General features: G+C 36.1%; 1 protein-coding gene across 1 annotated transcript in view; it reads right to left on the bottom strand.

Annotated features, from left to right (window-relative positions):
- Positions 1–13029, bottom strand: part of LOC143492557 (uncharacterized) — a 47429-nt gene that overhangs the window by 30316 nt on the left and 4084 nt on the right. Inside the window, exons 5-20 of the mRNA XM_076990892.1 lie at positions 11014–11073; positions 10760–10819; positions 10108–10369; positions 9674–9788; positions 8047–8134; positions 6725–6834; positions 6136–6349; positions 5616–5741; positions 3164–3281; positions 2949–3084; positions 2322–2420; positions 1856–1922; positions 1517–1648; positions 1256–1420; positions 1055–1149; positions 649–775 (exon numbers count right to left, since the gene is read on the bottom strand). Coding sequence (XP_076847007.1) covers positions 649–775; positions 1055–1149; positions 1256–1420; positions 1517–1648; positions 1856–1922; positions 2322–2420; positions 2949–3084; positions 3164–3281; positions 5616–5741; positions 6136–6349; positions 6725–6834; positions 8047–8134; positions 9674–9788; positions 10108–10369; positions 10760–10819; positions 11014–11073 — 1974 coding nt within the window. The remainder of the gene's footprint in view (positions 1–648; positions 776–1054; positions 1150–1255; positions 1421–1516; positions 1649–1855; positions 1923–2321; positions 2421–2948; positions 3085–3163; positions 3282–5615; positions 5742–6135; positions 6350–6724; positions 6835–8046; positions 8135–9673; positions 9789–10107; positions 10370–10759; positions 10820–11013; positions 11074–13029) is intronic.

Below are 13029 nucleotides of genomic sequence, written 5' to 3'. Positions count from 1 at the left end.
TACTTTCACTTAAGTAAGATTTTGAACATGCAACTTTCACTTGTATCGGAGTAGCATTTGACCAGTGGTATCTGTACTTTGACTCAAGTAATGAAATTGAGTACTTCGTCCGCCTCTGTGGAATCTAACATAAACTACCAGTGAAAAGTTTGGACACAGCTGACTGAATGTGTCACAGTACAGCCCCTGAATCCTCCCCTCGGGCGTGCATAAGTGTCAGGATTTGTTTGTCTTTGTATATGTACTATATGCATTTTTATATATGTATATTGTATATTTTTACTTCCACGTGTGTCTTAAAGGGTATGTGTATGTCAGTGTTATTTGAATCCCTTGTCCCACGTCTTTTGACTATGTGCTGCACGTGTTACTTGTTGTCCACTCTGTATTTGATTGTGAGTCTTGCCCTCTGTTTCTCAGCTGTTGTTTTGAAAATGTGGCGTTGTGTGTCTGTGCTTAGCACTGAATCACTATAGTCTATATATGTAATAAAACTTGTGTTCTTCATCTTGGCATCTGGCTTTAGCTGTCAATTTCCAATGTCATACAAAGTTGCTAAAAGGATTCCTTTTTAAATCAAACCATGATACTCCAACTAAACTATTAGGGCCCTCACTCTCTGATCAAATACTCAAATTAGCACCTCACCACAGGTGGTGTTTCTCCAGCCATAGATCAGTACACCCTTAGCAGCACATGCATGGACATATGATGAAACAGCTGCACACATGCAGTCCTCACTATTGGCGCAGTTGCACGAATCATACACACACCTCTGCAGAAAATAAAGCAACATAATTAAAACAATTCCTGACATGGCACATGAGTATGTGATGTTGTCAAACCCAGACATTAGGGTCCACAAGTTCATATGTTTTTTTCTGTCCCAACTGATGTAAACAATATAGTTGTAAAAACTTGTTATTGTAGAGCCAAGACTGTAAAAACTTCTTATTGTAAAAATATTCTAAGAGCTAAGACTCAGCACAGGTGTCTTTGAGGTTTAGTTTGGACATTGTTTTAAAATAACTCTAGCTTGGGCACCAAAACTTACATCTCTATAATTTTTTGGGTTGACTTCAACATGACATTGGGCAAACACTCCTGCTGGGTCAGTAAGCAGGACACACCATTCCTTGGCATATTTCTCTAAAAGAACATACATTTAAAAAGGATAAAAGAATTACATATATTATGTGAGAAATTATTGTTTAAAAGAACTAGGCTGAATGTACATGAATAATAAGGACTATACCTTTTTCAACACTCATACTGCAGGGGTCTTGATTGTTGTTGCTGACATCAGGACAATTCAACCCAACCTCCCATGTCTTGGCAAAATTCACTCCTGTGCCCTCTTTAAGTCCTGATTCTGTGACAAAGTCATCTGCTTGGACATTGTTAAAGTTCCCACACAGACCTATAGGAAAGAATTGTATTTGACATGAAATGAAACATTTCAATATGAGAATGATTATAGATGCTCAGAGGCCTACAAATGTAGATGGAAACAGACCGCTTAATTCTGTCTTTGTAGAACTGGCTACAATGTACACTTGCAGGACTGGAACTAGTTGGATCTCCAAACGAAGATTTGCTGTGTTGGCAATAATAAAGAATGTAGAAGGCTTGAAGATCGTCAATTGATCTGAGAATAAAATAAGAGAGCCCCATGTAATTAAAAATCATCCATCAATCATTACTCATCCATCAATCTTTATTAAGCTCTCCAGAATTGCTTTTATGTCTGGAAATGTGCATTAGTAGATATTCACAACTTAAAGCAATAGTTAATAAAATAAATAAAATAAAATAGTTCAGTTTAGTTAAAATAAGTCAAGGTTGAAAAATTCACCGGTATAAATTGGAAGCTTGGTAGCGAAGTCATTAACTTGTACGATGCCATTTGGTAAGAAAGTAACCTGTATATAGGACATAAAAATGAAGAAGTAATAATAATGAAACATGGCTAACAAGATTACATTAATTGGGAATTGAGATGCGTTGATACATGAGACACTGTGATTGCATGATGAACTGGTCCTGAGAAGTTAGGTGGGTTTGAGCTTTGTCCTTAATAGGATGCTGAAAGACTGATGAAAATTTAATACCACATGAAATGGTTTTGATATATATATATATATGAGATATATATATATATATATATACCACATGAAATGATAGATAGATTTGTGTCTACCTCCTAGCTCTGTAGCGCGAGCTACGTCACAGATATAGATAGATAGATAGATAGATAGAGTATAGTCAATATATTTTACAAATTTTACAGATGAAATGTTTATTTAGTTCAGAATGCTTACAGTGGTTGCTGAGATGATCAGTTTCAGAGCTGTCAGACATGTTTCAGTATCTGTCTGACCACACTGCACCAAATTCCCCAGTATAGTCAAATCTTTGTCCTGAAGAAAATAAACCAACATTTCAAATATTTAAAAAATTACTTCAATACTTTTTCTGTCACAACTATTAGTTGTATTGCAATTTTTCCATATTTCATAGGATTTTATTTATTTATTTTGCATTGGATTAATAAAATGTGCCGTATTTTGTCAATTGTGATTCAAAATTTTTAACCCATTTTTTAATGGGCTTTTAACTCATCTGTGCAGTTAGAACACACACACACTAGTGATTACTAGGAGGCTGTGGATCACACGTGCCCAGAGCGGTGGGCAGCCCTAGCCCGGCGCCCAGGGAACAGTTGGGGTTAGGTGCCTTGCTCAAGGGCACCTCAGTCATGGCCTCAAGTCTGGGAATCGAACCCACAACCCTCCGGTCACAAGACCAGTTCCCTACCACTAGGCCATGACTGCTCCATTAGAGACATGACACAAAATTTAACAATACAGAGACAATTTTGGCATATTAGTCACTGGCTTTAATAAACAACTAATGTATCTATGGTTTTAAGTGAGTTTAACAATGACCTTGGAAAGGACATGGTAGCAGTTTCCATGGAAGGTGTAAGCTGTGCCATCATATGTAGTGACATGAGACCCCGTCACCATGCATGTACCAGGACAGTCGCGAGCTTCACAATTCCACCGCCCACTAGAACACTCACTGATATACACAGAGAGGGAAGATAGTTAAAGTACACTTTGTTTGTGTGTGTGTGTGTGTGTGTGTGTGTGTTTCTTACCATTTTTGACAAGTCCTTGTGTATGATTCTCCAGATTTATAGTTTTTTCCATTGTGGCTACAAGGACATTGATCAACAGGGATGCAGCCAGTTTTCCCAATATCATCAAGCACAGTGCCTGTATAAACAGATAATAATTCAATAGTTTTGTATGGTATGGACATATTATTTTCATAACTCATATGAAAACATTCCTTTACTGAAACAAATGTATTATTTTGATGTTGGAAATAAGTTTACAAAAGTTGACAAAAGAGGTGAAATATATAAAGTATTTTAGAAATGTGTTAATATAAAAAGACTTTCTACATAAAAAAAATACATTTTGTTACTTATTGCATAAAAGTGTGATCTAAGGCAGTGGTCAATATATATATAAAAAAATATTTTATCGACGATCAGAGTCTGATCGTTTAAAAGACGATCAGATTCTGATCACACTTTAAAAGCCGGTCTGTGAAAATATTGTCTGACATGTAACCGGTCCGTCGCGCAAAAAAGGTTGGGGACTGCTGATCTAAGGGACTGAGATAAAATGTGACTGATAAATGTTTTAAAAACATTACACCTTTTAAAAAAAGATAAAAAGTCTAATCTGCACAGAGCAGTGTTCAGCATGTCCAACGCATATCCATTAATCTGTACTACTGTATATTATTCCATACTATACTATCACACACAGAAACCTACAAAGTAAACTATTACTAATGGACAGTCAGTTTAGGCAAAAGCCAAAACCAAAAGTCAGGACTATTTTGTTATGAATCAATTAAACATAGATTTCACAATAGCAGGTTCTAGTTTTAGCTAACTAATAGCACACAACGTGCCTAAATGTGAACGTGCATAAGTCCACTATTAAGAAATATTGTAAAATAATATTCATTTAGTGATCAATGTATTAATTTTTCATTGTCTCCTTCATCAAAGGAATCAAAATTCTCCCTTATCTTCATCACTATTATCTACATCACTTGTGTTAGCTAGCTAGCCAGTAACAGATAGCACACCTGAAAGTGAATCTAGCTGTGCAAGTCCACCATTATAGTGAGTGATTTTGTAAAATAACATTCATTTAGCCATTAATCTTTGATGTTCGTATTCGTCTTTATCAAACCCCTCATGGTTTCAAATACAATTAAAATATTTTACTTTGTGTGTCTAATCAGACAGGTTTACTACACGTAATTTATTTGACTTTTTTTCTAATAGTATCCTGGTATTATTTACAAATCCATGCACATTTCATTTTATGTTTCTATGAATACCTGGGGATGGATGGATGGATGGATGGATGGATGGATAGATGGATAGATAGATAGATAGTTTTATTCATCATATTGTACTCACATTGTACATCACATTGTACAAGTACAAGATGAAATGTGTTATTTCCCTGGGCCTAGTGTTAAAACACCGAATACCCAGAGCGGCGGCAACGTAAACATAGACGCGCCACCCCCACAGAATGGAGGAGAACCATAGAGAGATAACACCAGGAGGAGACAAAAAAATACGACCACAGATTATTCTCGCAACAGGACAACAGTCTGTGTGCATGCAAAAAATCCCCATAGCACATAGAACCATTGATAACACAGACAGTAAGCAGTGAGAGGCGAGATCCATTCAGGTAGGGAGGCGTGGCCAGAGGCCACCCAATCAAATTGGGCAATTTGCGTGGGAGTTCGATAACCGACCCCACTCTTTTAATTTCCCGATACACCAGGGCAATGCCTAATCCAATCAGCAGAACCCCAGTGATCAAAGTTCCAAATAAGAAGAACACGTCCTCAACATCTTCCAGGGAGAGAGGCGCAAGACACAAACTACGCCACGTCCCCCCTGAGCCAAACACATATCCAGACGGTCCGTCCAGACATGTGGGTTCTCCCACACCATGACTCCACGTGGAAAATATAATGCCAATTGCGTTGAGAGACCACCTGATCAAATCCATTTTCTTTGCTAAAGTTCGAAGAACAACATCAGGAAACTAAGACGAGACAAAGAAGCTAAGCTAGCTGAAACAGAGGGAGTGCAGGAGCAGAGATAAAGTGCGACCGCCTCTCATGAAAGCCGTAAGAGACCTAATTTGTCTCAGAAGAGTATAAAACTTAATAGTGAAATTTGTTTAATAAGAAACTGAATTAGAATTTGATTTTTCATTATATTTGCTAAAATTATTGTATTGAATTATTGAACTAGAAAGTGAACATTATTGGTGAAACAATATACAACATGGTGTATATAATGAAATACTGTGATTTATTTGTTTGTGTCAGAGATGATCCAGTAAATCCTGCCACTGACTACCAGAGGTCCTTGTCTCCTGAGTTCTGAATGTCCATGTGATTCCTAATCATACTCCACTGTTTCCATTCTCCCTTTAATCCACTATACAAGACTCAGTGTTTGTGTGTTTCTACAGTGTTCATAAGTGGTGAGTTACCAGGTGGACAGACGCAGCCATCAACACAGTGGTCTGCACAGAGCTGGCTCCCTTCTTGGTTAGAACAGGTGTCTGGGCAGGGGCTCCCACACTCACTGTGTACCATGTTCAATGGACACTCTTTTCCTGTATAGATCAAACCATATGGATCATATCAGCACTCAATATGTTAACAACAACAAAGGTAAGAACAGCACCACTATTTTATAAAGCAGAAATATTCAAGATGTTCTTTTGTCTGGATACCCCTGCTGCTCCAGAAGACGGTTCCACTAGTCTCTGTATAGTCTATTTTATATTCTGCATTTCACTTATTTTAGTTATAGCTCCTTTAGTTCATCAGTCCTTGTTGGTTTTCATGTAAGTTTAGTGCTTGTGCACTTGTGTGCTACCCAAACTGCATTACCATAGACTTCACTGACTGTGTATTGAACTAAGTATGAAACAAATTTCTTCCAATGGTCTCCTAAACTGCTTTTCAGATGATATCACCATTATTGTAACTTCTGCAGGTACATACCACAAAGTGTCTTGGTCCTCCAGTTTTGCGGCCTGCCCCCTGCATGGGCACACTGTCGTGAGAATTCAGATATTGTGTCACACAAACATGGGGTCTTGCTGCTGTTACAGTGACACTCATCTCTAACACACGCATCCATAAAGCCTTGAATGGATAGTAGGTCCTGGCAGCTACTGAATGCTGGATTGGAAAGCAGCTGTTGACATGTAGATGTCTAAAAAGTATGAAACAAAATGTTAGATAGTAAACCCTTATCACCTTATTATACAATGAAATGAAAATGTCTTATTTAGTATTATGGAGGATGAAAGGTGACAAATCAATAAATAAAAATAATTAATGTGCAGCATAAAAATAGAAACAGTGTTCAGCATATATATATATATATATATATATATATATATATATATATATATATATATATATATATATATATATATATATATATATATATACACATATATAATTTTATTTCTGGAATTACTGATTTATGCATTTATTTATTTCAGGCTTTATTTATGCAGATGCAGGTGTCTCTACATTACAGATGCAGGCTAACTAAGCAATTGTGAATGTGAGTAATACATACCTTGCTCTGGCATTTCTCAGGATTCTCCTGGTCATTCACCTCCTCACACGTCTCAGTTGGTGCATCCATCTTCCATTTGTGGCCATAGTCATCTGCATTTAGTCGTGCCCCTGTAAAAGAAATATGAAATATAATTAAAGTTACAATGTTTTAAGCAGCAATTTGTAGACTACAGCAGTTTTAGAAAAGACATTATAACTGCAGAGAAAGATGTCATAGTCAATAATCATTTTCCTAAGTTCACATTGTGCTGATTTCAAAGAGTACACAGTGTCCTAATGACCTGGTGGCCTGCTTTTAATGTACATTCATAAAACTCATTGTCTTTGCCAACAGAATCCACTCTATAAACAAGGAGCGATTATACGTTAAATTGATAGCAGAACCATCGGTAACAACATTCATTCAAAATCATGACAACCAATTATCTCAGAAGTTATATCTGACAAATTTTTATATCACAATTGCCTGTCCGTAGGTGTCCTATGGGGTTAGCCATGGTTAAACCTATTTCTACTTCCTAGTTTTATTCTCCATGTGTTTCCTTGTTGTCAGGAATGACACCTGATAGCCATCCAGACTCAGCTGTTCCTCATCACCACGCCCACATTCCTGGCATTCTTAAACACTTCCATCTCACTTCCTAGTCGCGAAGTATTGCCAACTATGTTGCGTACCAAGCGTTATACTACTCGGTTGTACCGTGTACCGACCTCTGCCTATTCTCTAGACCTCGTCTCCTGCTTAGCCCTTTGGTGCCTTATGGACTCTGCCATTTTGTTACGACCTCGGACCGGATTGACCGCTCCCAGCCAATTATACTTGCTAAACCCCAGTCATGCATTAACAACTCGCATTCTCTTATTGTGTCTATCTGTCAAATAAAAAGCATTGTGCTTTTGCACAAGGATCCCTCTTTGTCTCCTCCATTCGTTACACTCGTTTTGGTTTCATTAATTTTGCCCCTCATTTTGTTCTCTGTCCATTATTGATTTCACCCATGTCTATTTCCTTTTACTTGGCTTGTTATTGTTATTCCTATATTGTTGTGTTGTGGTTATGGATTTGCCCCAAATAAATCTCACTCTTCTCAGCGAATGTGTCTGCTTTGTGATCACTCCGCATTACATCAAATAGTGAAACGTGTTTGGTTATTTAACTACCAGCATCAAAACGTATGAGGAAATATGAGTTCATTAGCAAACTATCATAATTGGCAGTAGTACTGCTGTATGTTAAAATTCTGGAGGTAAATTTTCCATTCCTCTTACAATATACGGAAATAAATATTTTGTAGCTACCAAAATAAAAATAAGTCTCACCATTTTCTGTGAACTCATCATACGTAATGCCATTGAAGTTCCCACAGAGTCCACAGGTCTGTTCCCTGAACTTTGTTGATAACTCAACCTGACAAGTAGGACAAAATGCAGGTCATTGCTAACACATACATACAGACAGTGAATATAAAGATAGTTCTAGAATGCTGCATGATAGTCTTCATTGATTAAAAAAGAGAAAAGCAAAACAATATGATTTGCATCATCTTAGTATCTCACTCACAGCACATAAAAAATGTGAGTACATATAAAAATAGGAAACACACACAAAAACATTTTAAAAACAATACATTATGAATGGCAGACCATGCCATACTGACTCCAGTAGCTATTCACCAGACAACCCAATTACCAGAGTATTAACTAGCTTCACCATTTCCAATTTCAATTCATTTAAGCATGGTTACTTCCTGTTTGTGAAGTACGGCATTGTTAACAGTGACTACTGAGCATTCTCTTTACACTGCCTTTCTTGTGTATGGACGCTTGCTGTTATCTATTAATCTGCCTTTTAGTTTTATCCCTTTTGAATATCTGCATGTTTTGGATTTTAGCTGCTGAACTCTGTCTGAATATGATGCTATCTTGGACTTCCTGGTGGCTTGTGTTTCATTTATGTTACGTCTGGAATTCCCCTGGATATCAGTAAAGCTGGTCCTACAAAAGTCATCTGCACACATGCATGTCAAGCTGCATTCTCAATTCAGTACAAAGTTTTTAAAAATCACTTTTTAATTTCCCTTTGAGTCAAATGACTATGTATGAGTGCATGTAACAATATTTCGTATAACTATACAAATGAGAAGTATCTTTTTTAAAAAGTGCTGTTTTCAGGAGGCAGTGATTTAATTATACAGCCAGAGGCAGTTAAAACAATGATTTCTTAAAATTATTTAAATTGTTTTTATATTGGCAAGGTTACAGCTATAATTTTTATAGCTATAATTTAATATATATTTAACACTGGCAAGACTGAAATTTCAGGATCTTCAGGACATTCTTGCCAGCAATTAGAGATCCATCTTTTATTCAACTGTATTTATAGAATTTGAATAAAATGTTGAACTATTCTTTAGAGAACTCTTGCATATCAGGTAGAGCCACTATATCATAGTTCTTTGCCAGCCTTTGAACTCTATCCCCAGACAGGGATGAGGTTATGTATAAGGCTCTGTGCTGTAAAACATTTTGTGATATGCCAGTTCATGGAGAAATTGTCAAAGGTAACGTCCTGTTTGGATATCTCCAATTATATCAGTGCAGAGTTGGACTGTTTAAAGACCCATTATGTGAAAAAGTGCTGGTAGCATTTTGTTTTGTAATCTTGGCAAGGCTCTATGTCACATGGTGTTAGAGTTCCAGCACTAACAGTGATCAGACAACTAAGCTTTAACGTTCAACTCCTGCCTTCAGTACATCAGGTACACTTACAAAGAAAATGCTCTCACTGTTCTGAAATGTAAATAGTTGAGTGTAATGCACATTTCATGGCTCATGGTCATAAATATGAGTTTAAGGATAGGTTTAAGAGATAAGATCTATTTAGACACTACTTTGCAAATATACTATATATACTGCAATGGCAATGAAAACAATAGTTGAACTGTACCGAGAGTGAGTTGACTTCATCCCAATTGACTATCACTCCCAACTTGGAAATTATCTTAATGAAACTCGTTGTTTTCTCAATACGCACTCCAAGGTGAGAGCTGGGGAACGTCACTCTGTACAAAACATTTACATAATCATATGACCACATTACATTCACATCACATAATCAAATGACGACAAGCGCAGCTTTAAAGTGTTTTAAACAATTCAACAATGCAGTTTATACAAGCTAATAATGTAATTACGTACCTTTATTTGCTTTAGATGACTAGCCATTCTAGTTTTTATTAATTTATTATTATTATTTAAAAATTTATCTAATATTTGTTTATTTATTAATTCCACACAATACTGATGAATTTGCACAGGCTAGTCATATAAGCATTACTCAAAGGTCATTGGTCTGATTTTAATCCCACCCAAAACACTCACTCCTTGTCATCCATGGTAATGGCTCCATTGAAAAGCTTGATCACAGTTCCCTCCAGCTTTAAGGTAAAGGAACTGATGGTGGGAATGTTGTTGACATGTTGCCTCCTCATCTGGATATTAAAGTCCATCTTGGTGGTGTCACACAGGGTGGCCAGTACATAGTTACATGTATAGGGGAGCTGGAAGAATTCTCCATCAAATGTATTGAAGTGGAAGTTTCCCCAGGTGCTGCAAATCTGTCCGTTGTGACCCACACTCACTCCTGGGTTAAACAAAATGTTTTCTTAAGAGTAGCAGAGTTTTGAAAATTGCTAAAATATATTTACCTGTATCAATTATCACTGTAGTTTCTAATTAATATAAAGAGACAGACAATTCAGATTATTTAAAACATTTTTCACGAACATTATGGCTCATAAACAGCAATTTTCAAGAACATTATAACCTGCGCTGAAATGGCAATGTCAGTGTCAAAAAGCAGTAAACTGTAGTAGTCTGGGTATGTTAATACACTTCATTACTGGGATATAGACTAGAAAGGTCTATCAAAAAAAAAAAAAAAAGTCACTATTATTAAGTATTAAAAATGAAGTAGTCTGGTTATAACTATAGCCTACAGTTAATCATTAGTGTAAAGTCTAGAAAGGTCTACCTGATGTTCCTTCTTCAGTCTGCACTGACTGCCCTTCATGACTTTCAGAAGACCCAGTAGCTGATTAAAAGAGATTATCCATTAAAATGTTTTTTTTTATTATTATTAAATACATCACAAATACTCTATTATGTCACATTAATAATGATTCTCCAGAACACTGTAACATATCATAAAATGGTTGTGTATTAAAATGTAGAAGCCTATGTACAAAAATAAACTTAATTATAGGGACATAGACTAGAAAAGTGTACCTGGTGATCCTTCATTCATCTCTACTGATTCTTCTTCATGGATTTCAGAAGACTCTTCAGCTGATTAAATGAGAGTGCCCGTTCAGAATTTTTATCAAAAACATTACAAAGACTCTATTAAGGCTTCGTAATATCAATACTATACAATACTCAAAACTATAAAGTGGACATGTCAGTAAAATCAATTGAAATGCAGCAGCCTGTGTATAATACTTTTAATTACTGGGATATAGACTAGAAAGGTCTACCTGATACTCCTTCTTTCATCTCTACTGATTGTCCTTCATGGGTCTCAGAAGACTTATTCAGATTATTGATCGTATACATCACAAATACTGAATTACAGCTAATTACTTGCAATTATACAGAAGACTCTAATCTAAATAAATCATAAAATACCGATGTCAATAACACAAATCATGGAAATGCAGTAGGCTGTGTAAATTAACACACAATTGTGAATATTAATATACATAACTATTGGGAAAGCGACTAGATATAGACGGATGCCCATTTTTTCATCTCAGATGATTGCTCCATGTGGGCGTCAGAAGATTCATGAGCTGATTAAATTAGAGTATAGATTCAGACTATTGATCAAAAACTTTATTAATACTGTCTCATTAACACCAACTGACCACATTATTGTAACCTCTCATAAAATGGCCATGTCAATATTATCAAGTTTTAAAATATAGTAGACTGAGTATATTAATACACTTAATTACTGTGATATAGACTAGAAATTTACACCTGATGTTCCTTTTTTCATCTCTACTGATTACACTTTTTGATGAGCTGATCAAATCAGAATACCCATTCAGATTATTAATCAAATGCATCATAAGTCCTCTATTCTGGCTTATTAATATCAATTCTCCAGGATACTGGGTAACACTTTACATTAAGTGTTTACTTACTAACGTTAAGTAATGCATTAGTTAAAATGAACAACACATGAAGTAACACATTAATAATAATTAACTAATGTTAACTAAACATGTAACAGTTGCAGCTCCTGTTTTGGCTCTTTGTTGCTTGCACCTTTTTTGGTGCGACCTGAAAGGAATATATTACATTGTACTGATAAGTAATGGGTAACTTGGAAATATCCAGAATCTATCAGCATATGAACTGAAGTATGTCCATACTGTTTTTAGCTCTTTAGTTCATTTTGCTCCAAACTAAAACTCTAAAAAGGTGTGAGCAACAAAGAGCCAAAACAGGTGCTTTGGCCAAAACTTTTACATGTTTACTTAACAATAGTAAATTATTGTTAATGTGTTACTTAATGTGTTTGTGGCAGAGTGGGATTTTTGGGCAATCCCACTAATTCCCCCGAATTGCAAAAATGCTTTTTTTGGCATCTGACTATTGGTGAGTGTTATGGGCTGAGAACTAACGTGCTCTGTTGTTTCGTCACAGTTTGGTGGGCGCGTCGTTAGAAATACTGTGCCGATATCTACCAATGGTGGGCTGTTGCCATTTGCACTTTGCGATCAGGTAAAGTAGGCCCACTTACTATTGATATTTTTAATGAAGGGATTTATTTTAAATTAATTCTCCTTTTTTTAAAGTCATTACGCTGTATGCTGAGGAATTCGCAGTAGCTGTTGGAGCTATGAGCGGATTCCAATCGCAAGGGGAAAGGAACAGCGTTACAGACTTTCACCCGAAAATAAAGTTCGCAGTTTGGTAGCGGTTTGGAGTATTCTGAATGTGCTGTGGTCACCGTGAGTGTGTAGTATAGGTGTGATCCCCTAGCTCCCCAAGGCTGCAGCCCTGTTCCCTCTTGGATTTACTTGTTAATTGTGAGTCAGTGAAAGTCTTTTTTTATACTATTAATAAAGAGTCTGTGAAATTATATTTTTTATATTATCCATAGAGTTAGTGAAATCACATTTGAAATCATATTTTTATATTAAATAAATAATTGGAACTACATCTCTGGTCCAGTGGTGTTGATCTTGTGTGCCTTTTCCTTCAATTGTTGTCTTGTTTCGTTCTGAGGCTTCC

The sequence above is a fragment of the Brachyhypopomus gauderio genome, unplaced genomic scaffold, assembly GCF_052324685.1.
Source record: "Brachyhypopomus gauderio isolate BG-103 unplaced genomic scaffold, BGAUD_0.2 sc79, whole genome shotgun sequence".
Taxonomy (NCBI): domain Eukaryota; kingdom Metazoa; phylum Chordata; class Actinopteri; order Gymnotiformes; family Hypopomidae; genus Brachyhypopomus; species Brachyhypopomus gauderio.
This window is presented reverse-complemented; position numbering and strand designations above follow the sequence as displayed.